Source organism: Buteo buteo, chromosome 8 (genome assembly GCF_964188355.1).
Source record: "Buteo buteo chromosome 8, bButBut1.hap1.1, whole genome shotgun sequence".
Taxonomy (NCBI): domain Eukaryota; kingdom Metazoa; phylum Chordata; class Aves; order Accipitriformes; family Accipitridae; genus Buteo; species Buteo buteo.
In genome coordinates, this window is record NC_134178.1 from 30,224,388 (window position 1) to 30,238,920 (window position 14,533).

The 14,533-nt window shown below is 37.6% G+C and overlaps 1 protein-coding gene across 3 annotated transcripts in view; it reads right to left on the reverse strand.

Moving 5' to 3' along the window:
- Positions 1-7,710: 7,710 nt before the first annotated feature.
- VGLL3 (vestigial like family member 3) overlaps positions 7,711-14,533 on the reverse strand; it is a 202,274-nt gene continuing 195,451 nt past the window's right edge. For all 3 annotated transcript variants that reach the window (XM_075033949.1, XM_075033948.1, XM_075033952.1), the window contains exon 4: positions 7,711-7,816. In XM_075033949.1, the coding sequence (XP_074890050.1) occupies positions 7,761-7,816 (56 nt within the window). In that variant the 3' untranslated portion in view covers positions 7,711-7,760. The remainder of the gene's footprint in view (positions 7,817-14,533) is intronic.

Here is a 14,533-nt window from a genome sequence, read left to right on the forward strand (position 1 = left end):
CATAACAACTGCAAAGGGTTTATTATATAAGGCTCTGCTCACTTTTAATAAAATTGTCCTTGAAACCTAGTGAGACCAGAAATTAATAGGAAGCTTGCAATGATTCTTTCTCAGTAAAGCACTCTGAAATTTCACATGGTGAAAATCACTTATCAGTGCATCTAAACTGAGTTTTATTTTAAAATACAGTTTTTAATTAAAGTTTGCAATTCTGAGCCTGCTGCTAGTACCTGATATCTTGCTAAAAGGTCACAGCACTGGTGGCATTAACGGTATGAGAACCTGATATAGGAGATTATGAACGTTCAAATTGTGTTCCAGTGCTGGTTTATCATTAGGAGGGGCTGCAGCCATCCCTCGCTAAAGGCAGGCTTCGTGATGAAAGTGAGGGGCTCGTTCCTTGGCTTAGTTGTAGTCACAGGCAAACCAGGCAGGTTCCTAGGGTGGGTGTGTGCAGGGAAGGGGCAAATGGTTGTCTATGGTCTCAGCTGCCTCCTTTGAGGAGAGTGGGGCTCCGGCAGCACCCAGCAGAGCTGCTGCAGTGGTGTGGTGGGCACGGCGGGGGTGTGGACTGGGGGTGGGCACACTCTCACCTCTGGAGATGACAGGGACAAAAACTCCCCCTCACTGTCCAAGCGCCATGCCTTCTTAGTTGTCCTTACCAAGAACAGGAACTGCTTGATGTGGCTCTTGCCCCTTACTCTTCATGTGACAAAAGTGACTTTGCCCGTACTGCTGGAAAGCCTTGAACTACCTTCATTCCAGTTATATCTTGAAATGTAAATCAGAAGATCCTCTAGCTGCTTTACTGCAGCTGACTATGATACAGGGGGACAGTAGAGCAGCGGGCATTCACCGGAGGAGAGATGAGCTGCAGCAGTGCTCAGAGTGGCATTGCAGGGAGATGAAGAGGAGCAAATTTAATTTGGAAGCTTTAAAAGGACCTCACAAAGGAGAGGTAGAAATAGCTATTCTATTGCATGGGGTTGGCATTATTCTCTTCTGATCTCCTGAAGCGACCGATGTCGCACCTCCTGGCTCTGGAAGATATCCGAAAGTGTAAAACAGAATGATGAACTTTGCACAGCAGCTTGTGTAACTGTGGTGTTGCCTGAGCCAGCAACCTAAAGTTGCTGCTGTGTGGGGGCAGGCAAAGGACAAAGATTGCAAATCCTCCAGTATGGCACAGAGGAAGGTGTTACGGAGACCTCGGAGCTGAGGTTCTTCAGCACTAAGTGCAAGACTAAGCTGTCCGCAAACAACCCCAAGGATAGATTGGGTACAGCCATATTACCGCTCTGGTCATAACTCCAAATGACTTATTCCTATAAAAATACATTGGGCTAGTGAAGGCTAAAACTAAGTGGAACATATTGCCATTGCCCAGAGGGATCTGGCATACAACCACCACCAAAAGCAGAAATGATCATTTGCGAACAGAACAGAAACCAGCGCTCTGATAGTCACAGGCACACACTTCAGAACATCTGCCAGATGATCCATGACATAAACTCCAGTGTTAGTTTATATGTGTTGGGCTGTTGGGTTTTGTTGTTATCTTCTTTTAAAATTGCTGTTTGGTCTTGGATAAAATGATACCTCTTTGCCAAAGCTACTGGTAAGGGTGAGACTCCAAGAAAGTAATTAGGACTAGCACAGGATATCTGAGACAGCGTATTTCTGAACTTGTGTTATCAATATGAAAGTGAGTTATCAATAGCAGATAAGTGTTTCTTAAATGTACCGAGATATTCAGAATGCTTCAGAAAATAAACAAATAAATTAAAGGGCACATTTAAAAGTTTTTCATTTAGGAAAGGAAGATCTAAGCCATAGCCTCAGCCATACTGAGGAAACCACTATGCCAAAAATACTACCTGCAACAGCTGAAAATGCCTATACAGTGAGATAAGAAAATAGGCTTCTTTCTGTTCACTTTTCCTATATAGAAAAGAAACTGTGCTTGTTCTAAAGTATTATTGTTTTTCTGAAGTATCCTTTCTGTAAAAAGACAAACAAAACATATTTTTATCATTTAGAGCCTTGGGAACTGGGACACTTTCAAGACAATAAGTTTATGGAAATCAATGGTGAGAAACAGAGGTCTTGGGTCACAGTGATATCAAAAAGGACTTTTGTCATTGCAGAGAAATAAGTGCTCTGGCAGAATAGGTTACGTCAGCGTACTGCCAAAATGGGAGGGAAGCAAAGGTCTTTCTGCCCAAGGCAGCTTTAGATAGGCAATAACCACCCCGGGATGAGCTAGCTAGACCTGGGGACATGATTCATCTGGTACTAATGAGCTTTTTGCTGCCTCAGAATAGGTGAGACAACACAGGGTGTCTCAGAGATTAGCTGACTACAGTTAGTTGCTTTTATGTGTTGGAGATTTTTTATTATGCTGACTGCTATTAGGGTTGTGTTTGGTTGAGGAAGGAGGAGGAAGTGGAAAAGTTATTCTAAGAAGATCTTTGTGCAGAGGTTCATGTTAGAGGTTCAAGGCCAAGCAATAGATCTTAGAAACTGAATGAGTTTCTCAACACAGCTTTTGTATTGCTTAGCACCCAGGAAACTGACCCGAAGATAATGACTTTTGAGAAAGGTAAAGACTAAATATCTTTTGGTTTCCTCATTAAAATCTTCTCATTATTTAAAAAGATGTTCAACTAAGACAGCAAGTTGCTGTTTTGTATTTCAGCTGTCCTCTGAGCCCGGGCCTCTGAAAAGTTTATACTGTCAAGCAGACAGAAAGAACAAAAAACTGTAGGACACAATTGCCCAATGTAACAAAGCAAATCCAGGAATTAAATCCAGGCTGCCTTACTCCCCCACCCTACATATAGCCTGAGGATGCTGTTTTGGCCAGTAGCAGGCTGCTCTGTACTAGCGACTAACATGTAGTTCTTATGATTGTGATAAAAATTATAATCCCTGATAAGAGTCTCCATATGCCTTGTCCTTTTAAAAACAAAGTTAACCACTGGAAGAGGCTTTGCATGTAAATGAGGTTCTCTTCAGCTTTCAAATCTAATCAAAATGGATGCAACTTTCTTCTAAAGACTATGCAAACTGCTTGGTCAAACATCCTTCAGCCTCTAAGTTTATCACCAGTCTGACGTCAGTCTGGAAATCCAAACTTTCTTAAGAGATGATAAATGTTATCCGCCAATCTCTTCTGCTGAATAAACTCCATTTGATCTGCATTAATCACACTTGGCAGAAGCTGTTCAAGCCTGCTAGCAGCAATCCTGGTGAACAGCTTGTCATCATTGCTTAATAATGAAGTGAAACAGTATGAAAAACAACATGATGGAGCCTTATTTTCATTCCCACCCCAAAGTTAATGAAACGCACATTAAAGTGAATGGTTTAAAATATTCAATAGATCTGAAACTGTCTTGTTCTAATCACATTATTACTCTCAAGGGCAAAACATATCCCTCTTTTTTTTTTACTTTTCTGCTATGTGGTAGAAGGGCACAGAACTGAGAAATACCAGGTACTTCTATAATTTTTTGTACTTTTCATAATTTTAACAAATACATGTTCAATTTTCTGAATTAGTCTTCACAAATTTTGCCCAAGGATGTTTGAGTAATTATCACTTTCACTCCAACATGCTCGAGCATAGTTCAGAGCTCAGCTCTTCCTCTTATTTTTCTCAGTCAAGGGAGAGGGCCAGAGACAGGTCTGTGCATCACTTCAGTCCAACAAACACTGTTGTGAGGGGCTCTCCTGCTATTCAAGAAGTGAGTGGAACACATGCTAATTATTTCTACAGAAATGCTAGATCTGGTTGCAGGTTCTCATCCAGCAAATACTTCAAAACATTTTTCAGTAACTTCACTTGAGTGAACTAAACCCGGTGGGACTATTGACACAGGAAAAGTTCAGCACAGAAATAAGGCATTGGTAGAAACAGCTATTAGTGTACTCAGGGAGGGTTAGAAATATACTCCTGTGGGGTTACATAGCACCTGCCTTGGTTTTGAATAAATGGGAAGAGGGAGCAACAAAGAAAGAGAGCAGGGAGGGAAGTGCAGAAAGTTGAGCTGTATCACTGAAAAATGAGGTGGAAGAATGGAAAAGAAAAGAACCAAGGAGACAAGGAAAGACGAGAGTGAAAACACTTTGTGTAGTTCTGGCCAGATGGAGAAAACAGTATTTTGAAAAAGGGAACGATCTTCTTCAAAAAATTCTGTGACCTCCCATACAATTTCTGGGAATTCCTGGTGTGCAGGCCCCACTCAGCAATGACCTGCAATGTTTTACTGAGGAATCTCCCTTGTAAAAAAAGGGCATTGGTAAAAGCAGCACAAGTGACAAAGGAAAAACCTCCAATAAACTTTTTCCCCTAAAAAGGATATTAGACTTGTCTAGAGACATTTAAAAGTATTTCCATGTTAGGAGACTATAGGGATGTAAGGATAACACAGCTGAGCTTCTTTATAAATGTGTGCTCAACTCAGCTTAAGCCTCAGCCTTTTGAGACTAAAAGACAACTCGTACACAGGTTTTTGGAAGCATCATCATTTTGTGATCCTGTTGTCCCCTTTGGGCCTTTTCTTAAGCCGTCATTTCTGGGTAGCTGAAGTTGCTTTAAATAAACCACTTTAATAAGTTAAAAAAGCATATTTCTTCCTAGTACTCCAACAGATTCAGTGAATCCATTCTGTTTAGATATAAACTTCCTCCTCTAGGCTATAATATAAACTACTATATAGTTTGTTTTCTAAATAAAAACTGTGTAATCTTAATTCTGAGAGACACATGTCCTATGAAATGATTTAATATTGCAGTTAAAGTAACAATTAACCTTCCTATTTTTCTCAGGAATTTATTGCATTGCACAAAAGATTATTACAGATGGGAAAGGCTTAGAATAAATAAAGAAAGAAATGAAGGCATAAACATGCATCAGATAAGACATTAGCACAATGCATGACATTGTTTCCGAAGTTTGTGGATTCAGACAATGAGGAAATCAGGAAGGAATAAATTAAACTATCATGTTTTGGAAAATGTGTCCAACTACCTCAGCTTTGTGCTGGCCACAGATGCTACTTTGTTTCTTAAAGAAAAAATAAAAATAAAAGTAAAAATAACAATAAAAAATTGTTATAACTCTTCCGACAAAGTAGTAAGTCCTGCTCTTCTGTGCTTATTCTGGTCTTGGCGATACACCACACATTCATGACTAGCTGGAAGAAATCTACATTGAGATGCATTGTGTAAAATAGACACACCTACTCTTTCTCTAGTTAGAAGCAATAAATTAAATCACTGCAATTCTGAGTTTTTTAGAGCATATGCTTCTGCTGTCATCATGGAGATATAGTTCTTCAGTCGACATCCTTATCAATTGATCAGTCTTTACTACAGGCAAAAGTTAATCAATGGAATTTCAAAAAGAATCTATACATTAGACACTTGGAAGTCTTTGAAAATATTTAATTAATTATTAGTGTACTGAAAGATTTCCTATTACTGGTAACATACATCTTCTTTCTTGCACACATATACACAAAATGTCTCATTAATTTAAAGGGATTCCCTACATAGTCATTTCTCTTGAAATTCACTTTTGGCTATAACACAAATAACCCATGTTTTTAATTTTAATTCATTAAGAGTTACAGTAACCAAATGGCAATATATCTATAATGCATAATATACTAATTCAAATTGCTCTCCCTTGTCTAAGAAGCTGTCAGTTTAGTGAGACATCACAAATAATGTGCTATCTGAAAAAAATCTCTCAGCTATAATTACTTAAATTCTGTCTGTAAGCTGCATTTTCATTACATGTGTAACATTTTTAAAGTGATGTTGACTGTAGTGCCTCTTACTCTGAACACGCTTCACTTACTGGCTTGAAATTCCTTCTTGATATAACTGGGGAAAGTAGAAATTGCTTCTAGACATCTAGGGAAACCACTAAAATACAGATTAAATTCTTTACCAGTTTTTGATATGTCAGGAGTCCACTCTCCAGGAAGCAGTTAAGCTAATCAATAATGAGGCAATGATGTTAATTACTTTATGTGCTTGTACTGGGGCATCATCTTACATAAACATAAGAACTGACAAAGGCCACATTCATTTTCTCTGGTATTCAAAGGAGCTCTTCCTAAAGCCTCTACTGAAAACTGAATCTAACCACACAAAACAGGAAGAATATAAAAAATGAAAGAATATAAATGAACAGAAAGAAATGTATGAAAGAAGAATCTAAGAAAAAAGTAAGGATGCAAAAGTATGGCAAGTATGGAAACAAAAATGTATGGATAAAATTTTCAAAAACATCTTATTCCCAGGTTCAGAAATGCCAGACTACACTGAACTGAAATTTACACCCATCTCCTGGAATATCTGCTCTCAGCCACTTTTTAAACCCAGGACTCTAAAAGCAGCTGGTGCCCAAGGGCATTTTTGTTAGGAACTTTTGTATTTAAATGTAGATGTTGGGACAAAGAGTCATTTATAATGGAATGATATATACATATTTGTAACCATAGTGTCTCAATTTAATTTTCGTTTTTTTATGTTGTTTTTTTTAATAAGTGGCAAGGTTCCTGTAATCTCAGTTCTCTCAACACAGCTATTTTGGTGGAAAAGGACAATTTATGAGGAGTGATACCATTTTGGAAATATGCAGCTTTTAGTATCAATCTGAATTTTTCAAATAAAGGATAGGAATAAAAATTGTCTTGAATAAAACAGAACATACAAGACCTTTTAAAAGGTTAATGTAAATAGCAGGCAACCATTTAGATTTTTTTTTATTTTGTTTATGAAGATTAAAGGACTTACTGCTGTTCTGAAGTGAAACTTCGGTGCCCTGGGGGAAAAAACGTCTGCTTAGAAATTCAGGTACTGCTTACAGATACACACTCTATGGGGTGAAATATCTGAGAAAACTGCCACCTAGCATGCTTGAAAACTTGGAATATTATTAGCAAGACTGAAATCATTCCTTGCTTCAACATGAGATATGTTTTAATAGTCGTGTATTTATACCATAGAGAAAAGGGTTATTATTTATCATTGAATTCACTTAGCAAATCAAAATGAAAATAGTAAGTGCTCTGTTCTCTTTGTTTCAAAACATTTTCATTGCAGAATAGTCAGGACTGTGAAGTACTTGGAGATTAAAAGGTGATCTTGGGATAATGAACAATGAATCCATGTGCATGCTGAATAGATGAATTTGATCAAGATGTTATAAACACTACTGTTGCGGAGATGTAAAAATGTTGGAAACACATTTCCTAAGATGGCTCATCAGGATTTCTGGTGAATACCTTTTCAGGCTTCTTTTTTCTGCTGTAAGCTTTGGTGTTGACAACCAAATCGTTCCCCAAGTTTTAACTTCACAACCACAGGCAGCTGGGATCTCAAGGTAAACGTACTTACCTTTTCAAGGGAAGAAACCAGTCATTCTCATGGAGAGCTTAAGGGCTTCTAGCCCGAATTTTCTGCGTATACGGATTGTTTGACTGTCTGGGTAACCTGCCAAGTCTCTCATCACCTCTTTTTTTTTTTTTTTTTCCTCTCAAATCGTGCCCTGTTTGCTGTTGGTAATCACTAATGCTAGCTGTATTCATCAACACCCTTTTGTTTCTGGTGACCATTTTAGTGTTTTTACTGTAAATTTATCTAGAACTAATGACAGAAATTGAAGTGTAAACAAATAAACAAACAGGTCTGGTCAGCTTCATGGCAGATTCATACTTGTCTTCTAGGTAGCTGACGGTGACTTAATCCTTTCCAAGTAAATGCCATCTTTCTTTGAGGGAAATGGCCATTAGAGTATCTGAAATGACATGAGAACGTTTAAAATAGCAAGGTACAGCACAATAAAGCATACAATAATTTTGTCACTTAAAAACAAAAATCCAGATGCAAAACTAAAATAGGACAAAGACATACTATACTTGGTCATTTTTCAAATTGGATCTCACATGGTGCAGAGAAAGCCAACCAAGTATCACCTGACTTGAGGAACAGAAAAAAGCTGTTCGAACATAAAGGAGTTAATCTGACAGGCTTATTTTTGGACTGTTGATAGAGAAGCAGAAATGCAGACAGCTGACTACAACAAATGTATTCAGAAGCAATGGTTACCAACATTAATCTTGATAATTAGAAAAAACCTGCAAGTTTTTTTCGATATTGAGGCAGAGTGGGAAGCACCCAGGAGTAATACTCCCTTTTCTTTGACATAGGGGAAATTTTGAACTTTTATTTGAACAGTGGAATCTAGAATTTGGAATAACATGTGTTTGAACATGTGTACAGGTTCTGTTTTAATGTTTCTTTCAATACATGTAGCCAAGATTCATTTACCTCTTGGTTTAACCTTAGCGTATTGCCATGGGTCTTCCTTAGAAGTATTTTGTACCTTTATTACTTAAAAAAAAAAAAAAAAAAAAAAGCAAGTATCAAAATGTATCAAGGTTCTGATGGTGAATACTGGGACCTGCCTTGACAGTGTTATAATCTTTATAAAAATGCTTGCCAAAAAGATGTGATAGTATCGCCAGGTCACATATCTCAGTCAACACAGATTCCTTTTAAAGAACTTGGTTACCATTTCTTCAAAGAGTTGATTTGATTGTAAGTCTAGGAGCTCACACAACAGATCTTCCTCTGTTTCTACTTATGGGATATTCAAACACTCCACAGTTTTCTGGAGATAAACTCAACAGATATATGTAGGTTAATTTGATTATTTACTATGACATAGACTTTGAGATCTCACTTAGGCATCTGGCCACCAGCAATCACCTTTATCCCTGTGGCCTTCATCACTTGCTGTGAAGATGGGTTTATGGATTAAGTCCCTTGCCATAATCAGCTTAACTACTCTGACTTTACCTTACTATTTGCAGTTGCTGTTGTCTCTCAGGGCACTGACAGAGTTAATGGCAGCCTTTATAAAATACAGCATTGTTTTTCCTGTAGACAAAATAACTGCAAGGAAAAAACCCGAAGCTATGAATTAAATGATTAAACAGACATCTTTAAACAAGGCAAGCTACATACTAGGTTATAGCTATGAAAGAATTGAGACCTTGTTTGATAAAAACATGTTCCTGGTTTGTCTTCAGACATGCGTCCTGCCCTGAGCTCATGGCTAATTGTTTAAAACCTTTTTCTCTAGCCTCTTCCTCAAAAAAACAACCAACCAAACAAAAAAAACCCCAAACCCCTTGTTATTTGCAGTTTAACTATGGAAGGAGAAGGGAAAGAAAGAAGCAAGGTGAGGTTAGAAGCTCTTAGGGCTGCTGTCATTTCAGAAAACTTGCAACAATTACTTTTTTTTGCTATGTAACTTATAAATTATGGACTGTATTAGGGTAACGGGCTTTTTTTTTTTTGATCCTTCTATATTCACGACCTCGCATGACCAATAACATTTACTGCTTCACACTGGTACAAGCAGTCAAGTCTGAACAAGCAACAGACTAATACACCCCTTGTAGCATTAAAGTCCTTGTCCTAGTAGCAACAGACACAGAGAAATTTCATCTTTAACTGAATATGTGAAAAAAAGCACAAAATTTTCTCTAATGTAATTGCACCTCAGCTTTTTAATAGAGACAATAAAAGGAGCATACATTTCTTATTGACTGAGGAAGGAAAGCTAAATGCTCTGCCATCTGAGGATTTTACCGAGCAGCAGTTGAAATATTCTCAGAATGAAAGTGAGCAGACTGATCCATGTGTTGGCATAGGAGAGAGTGATTTGAATTAAGTTTGCTGCTGTTGGTTCTGAGAGAGTATTGGTCATCATAACCTTGGAGGTAAGAAAGGTGTAATTGCCTTCCTGCAGTGACAGGTGGAGTTCATACAGGAATACTTCCTAAAAAGACAGGGGAAGTATCTGCCAATGGCCTACTAATGCAAGCCAAATTATCTGCCCATAGAAATAGATATGACCCCATTGGCATCAGAGGAGTTTTAACCATTTACAATAGCAGGGATCTGCCTTCTTACTGCAGTTTATTGTTGTACACATTCTGCCCTAGGGTCATTTGGTAATTACTATAGAAAATAGTGTATTCACTTGATAACTTCTTCTAGCAGAAAAGCAATTAGCCTGCCAAGTGACTTGATGTTCCTAAGAAGGTACTGAAGTTTTGGAGGGTGGAAGTTTTGGTAGAAAGAAATAGAAGTGAAAGAGGTAAAATGTCTGGCTGGCAGACAGCATACAAAAGAGAGGACTGGGTGGGGAGACAGAGATGACCATTTTAGGAAGTACAGTTCACAACAAAAAGCTCAAGCTTTAATGTGATATCAAAACTAGAAAAATACTTGGCTAGCCCACTAACTCCTTTCAGTACTGACTCTTCGCAATACTGAGAAAGATACCTGGACTTTCTAGCTGAACAAATTACTTGGGCTATTCATGGCTAGGTGAGCAGTAGCCACAGTAGCAGTTGTCACATCTTTCTGATCTAAATTATTATTGATACAAGAAGAAAAGATGTCCTTCTATACAGAAGAGTTATTAACATATGAATAGCTTTGTTATTATACAAAATACTGTTTGACCAGTGCTTCAGCCCTAGTTTACTGGATTAGCATGGTGCTGATGAAATCTCAGTTTACTGGACACAAAGGCAGAGATGGAAACGCTAGTGGATATCTCAGATTGTTGCAGTATTGTTATCAGAATAGCACAAAGTGTTATTATTTTGTTATGGAAATCAAGACAATTTCTCTCATACAGAAAATAGATGCAACATATGATGGACTGTGCAATGTTTGAAAAAACTGCTTAGGCAGTTAGGGAATGGAAGAATAAATTAGATGAAGTGCAGCAACCTTAAAGCATAATAACCATTTTTGACTCTATTAGAGGGGAAAATGATTTTGCAAACTGTGATTTACCTGGTTCCGTAGAGCACACTGTATTCCATGCCTCTGTTGCATTTTCTTTTCTCTCTATAACTGCTCAAACAACAATTCAGAATCAATAGGTTGTGGAATATTGGAATGTCAGTATCTATTGAAAATGAACTGGTTTATGGTGATCTGATATAATTAAAATCAATGCAGATATTTTTAGAAAAATATGTTTTCTTTCGTTGGTGAAGCCATATAGGGATCTTGGGTAAATAAAATGCTCCCAATTGCCTGCTTTTTCAGAGGAAGTCTTTATGTGAATTGAATGTCTATTTATTGTTAGCTTATGTTCTTTTTTATTTCATGCAAACTAGATTTAAAAAAGACTTATCATTCACACAGAAATGTATTCTAAGAGATAGGACTACATGTGTGTAAATAAACATTATTCCCAGATTGTACATTGCTAACATATAGCTGGAACAAATTGAATGTTAAGTCCACGTATACCTGAAGGCTTCATGTTTTTAGATGCAGGAGAAATCCTTAGATTGTATTTCCCCATCTATGTTTTACAAATGTAAATAAAGCACCAACCATTTAAAGAGACCTCCTTTGAAAATCCCAGTCAAGTTCCTAGAAACCTCCTACCAGCCTTATTTCAGGTTTGTAAATCATTATAGTCAGAAGGAAGTGGGTCCATGCTTTTGCTATACAATGCTTCTGAGGAGACAAGGAACACAGGCTAGATCTAAGAAAATGGTTTGGTTTTCTTTTTTTTTTTTTCTTCTGACAAAAATTCACATTCATCTAAGTTCATCATCAATTCTTGAAATCTTCATTTTTTAAGGTAAAAAAAGGGTGGGTGGGAAAGCATTGCAAGTTGATATTTATTAAGGGAAAGTTTTAAAATTCAATTTCACTTTAAGTTTAAAAGGCGAAATAAACTTTCTGTGTCCAAGAAAATAAGGTTTGGTCAAATTTAAGTACACATCCACTCTGAGGTGACAACACCACCGGTAAGAACAGTTGCAAGAGAGAATTCACTTCATGCTTCTCTCAGAGGATGTACAACAGCAGAGGTTCCCACTACTGGTCAGAGACTAGAGCTGGTGGGAGACTTCCTCAGGCAGCAAGAGGGACAAGAAGGCAGCCATGCAGAAGGTCTCATAAGCACTGGTGGGCTTATCCTTCTCTGCTTTCTGGGTTTTGCAGGGACAGAATCCTGCAGATTCATGTACAGGGATCCTACAGATCCCTGGTCTCACTTAAAGGAGTGAAATTTCCAGATTAAGGAAAACACAGGTGAAGTTTTATTTGCAGACACATTGTTTTAGGCATATATTATTTTTCAGGGATATTAGATGTAACAAACAAATCCTGAAAGTGCAACAGGCCACACCAGTGCAATCAGTTTTGATCTTGGTGCAGTCAGGAGAGCTGAATCCAACACTCAAGTTTGGTTCATAGGTTTAAAAAAAGGCACTTCTCTCACTAAGCAGTTATGAGGGACTGTTGTAATGAATACCAGTCTGAGATTTCATTAAACCAGCTATAATAATCTTACCTGAAAATGCAGTTAGGTTCCTTTCTCCCATACAGATACAAAATACTAGCATTTTATGTATTCCATCACATACATACAGACACCACTTTCAGCTTCAAAGCATATGTTCTGCTTTTGAGGAGATACATGTTCAAATGCAGGAAAAAATGTACTCAATTAAAATGTACATGCACTTTTGTAAAGATGTCATAGTGTTATTTCAGCATGCAGGATCTACACATATAAAGGTATGGTTAAACTGTATGTCTACATAGGAAAGTATTCAAGTGTAAGCCCATCATAGCTGCAAGCTGGCAGTGATAGTTATATGCAATAGAGTTCAGTCTGCAAGTATTTAACATCCATACGCAATGTCGAATAATCTTCTAAGGCCAGATAGTCATGAATAAAAGTTCAAAGATTAATTTAACACTTTTCTCTGCTACACTTTTTAATGAGTTCTCTCACATAAATACAGTTTTCCATAAGGCAGCCTGTTAAAAATGAAATTGAGATGCTTCCACCATCAATCTGAGCATGCTATAACATCACAACTCTACTAGTGCAAAGGAAAGTTTGAGATATCTTTATTTTAGCATCACTTTCAGTTTTGCATTGGTTTTGGAGGGCAATTTAATGTCATTTTTTTGATCTTGTAAAGGTTATTTAGGTATCTTGAAAAAACATTGCTTTTAGTCTACAGTCTATTGTAATGATTTGTACGTGTGTCTGTCCCACATTTTGCCCTCAGCCCCTTCACTCCGGCATAAAACATTTGGTGGTGAACCTTGTACACAGTATGCTGTGTATCATCACAGGTAAAAACAGTTTTATGCAATTAAGTCAGCTAATTCCAAGAGCATAGCCTGAAGAAATGCTTGTCCTGTCACTATAGAAAACTTTACACTGGGGGAAAATGTCATGTAATTATCAGACGTGATTCCTGAATCAAGATGTCTTACCTACTTTTGTCTTTTCCAGCTATGGAAGTTTCAGAAACCCTGCTATAAACTCACCCTCTCGTAAATCAATGTGCTTGCTTTGATGCATCCCCTTCTGACTGCATTTACAGCAGCTTCTCCCCTCTCATTCAACACGCATTCCCAAATTGCCCATGCAGGCGGCTGTTTGCAGTGAGCTAGCATCACAGTTTTAATAAGCTGGTTTGTGGGAATTTTTTTTCTCTGAGGGCATATCAAGAATTGCAGACCTCTAATCAGTGGTAGGTGTAGTCAAAGTTCAATAGTCAGGTCTTTTGAGGCATTAAGAGATTATATCCTTTAATAGCTCTGAACTGAATGGAAAATATCCTTATTAGCTTCTCATTTCTCAGCCTTACCAATTTCAGGACACAATTTGGTGTCATGCAATGTGTACATTATGTGCGATCAAGAGACTATGCTCATGCATTGGTGTATCACCAGAACAGGGAGAAAGCTGTTGTCTATAAATGAACAATAAAACCCAAACAATTCAGTGAATCAAAATTAATGTGTGTGTGTTTGTTTCTGTCAGGGAGAACTTCTATTTCTTCATCCTTGGCTATGAGCTTGCAATAGATCAAATTGTCCCTTCTCTTTCATTTGACTGACAGCAGAGCCAACGCTTGCTGAAGCTTTTTTTGGTTCCTCGTGTTTCTCATCCCCTCTTTTTAACTTCATTTTTCTCTCTTCCTCTCCAGAGATCCATCACAGCAACATGCAGCTCCCAAGTGTTATCTTTGATTTGTTTGGCAGTGTATGTCTAAATCAAAGAGAAGGGGCAGAAAGTAACCTGGCTGATGTGCAACCTTATAATGATTTTCTTCCATAATCCCTCACAGAGTGTCATTCAAGGAAAAGCTAAATAATTACTTTTAAAATAAGACCTCAGAGCTTCATGATCATGTTCTGCACATCAAAAGCTCATTCTGTATCTCAAGTGTATGAAATAGTCTATCTTGTCAATCAGTCAATTAAAAAAAAAAAAAAAATCCAAAACAAAAAGGAGCCAAACCCTTGAAATATACCCTAACAAATAAGTGATCCCAGCTAGTTGGACTAGTCAACAAGCTTGATCACAGATACCCAAAATATTCCCTTCTGTGACTAATGTGTTACAGCAAAAGTCAATGAGGACTGCCTTGAGTTACTT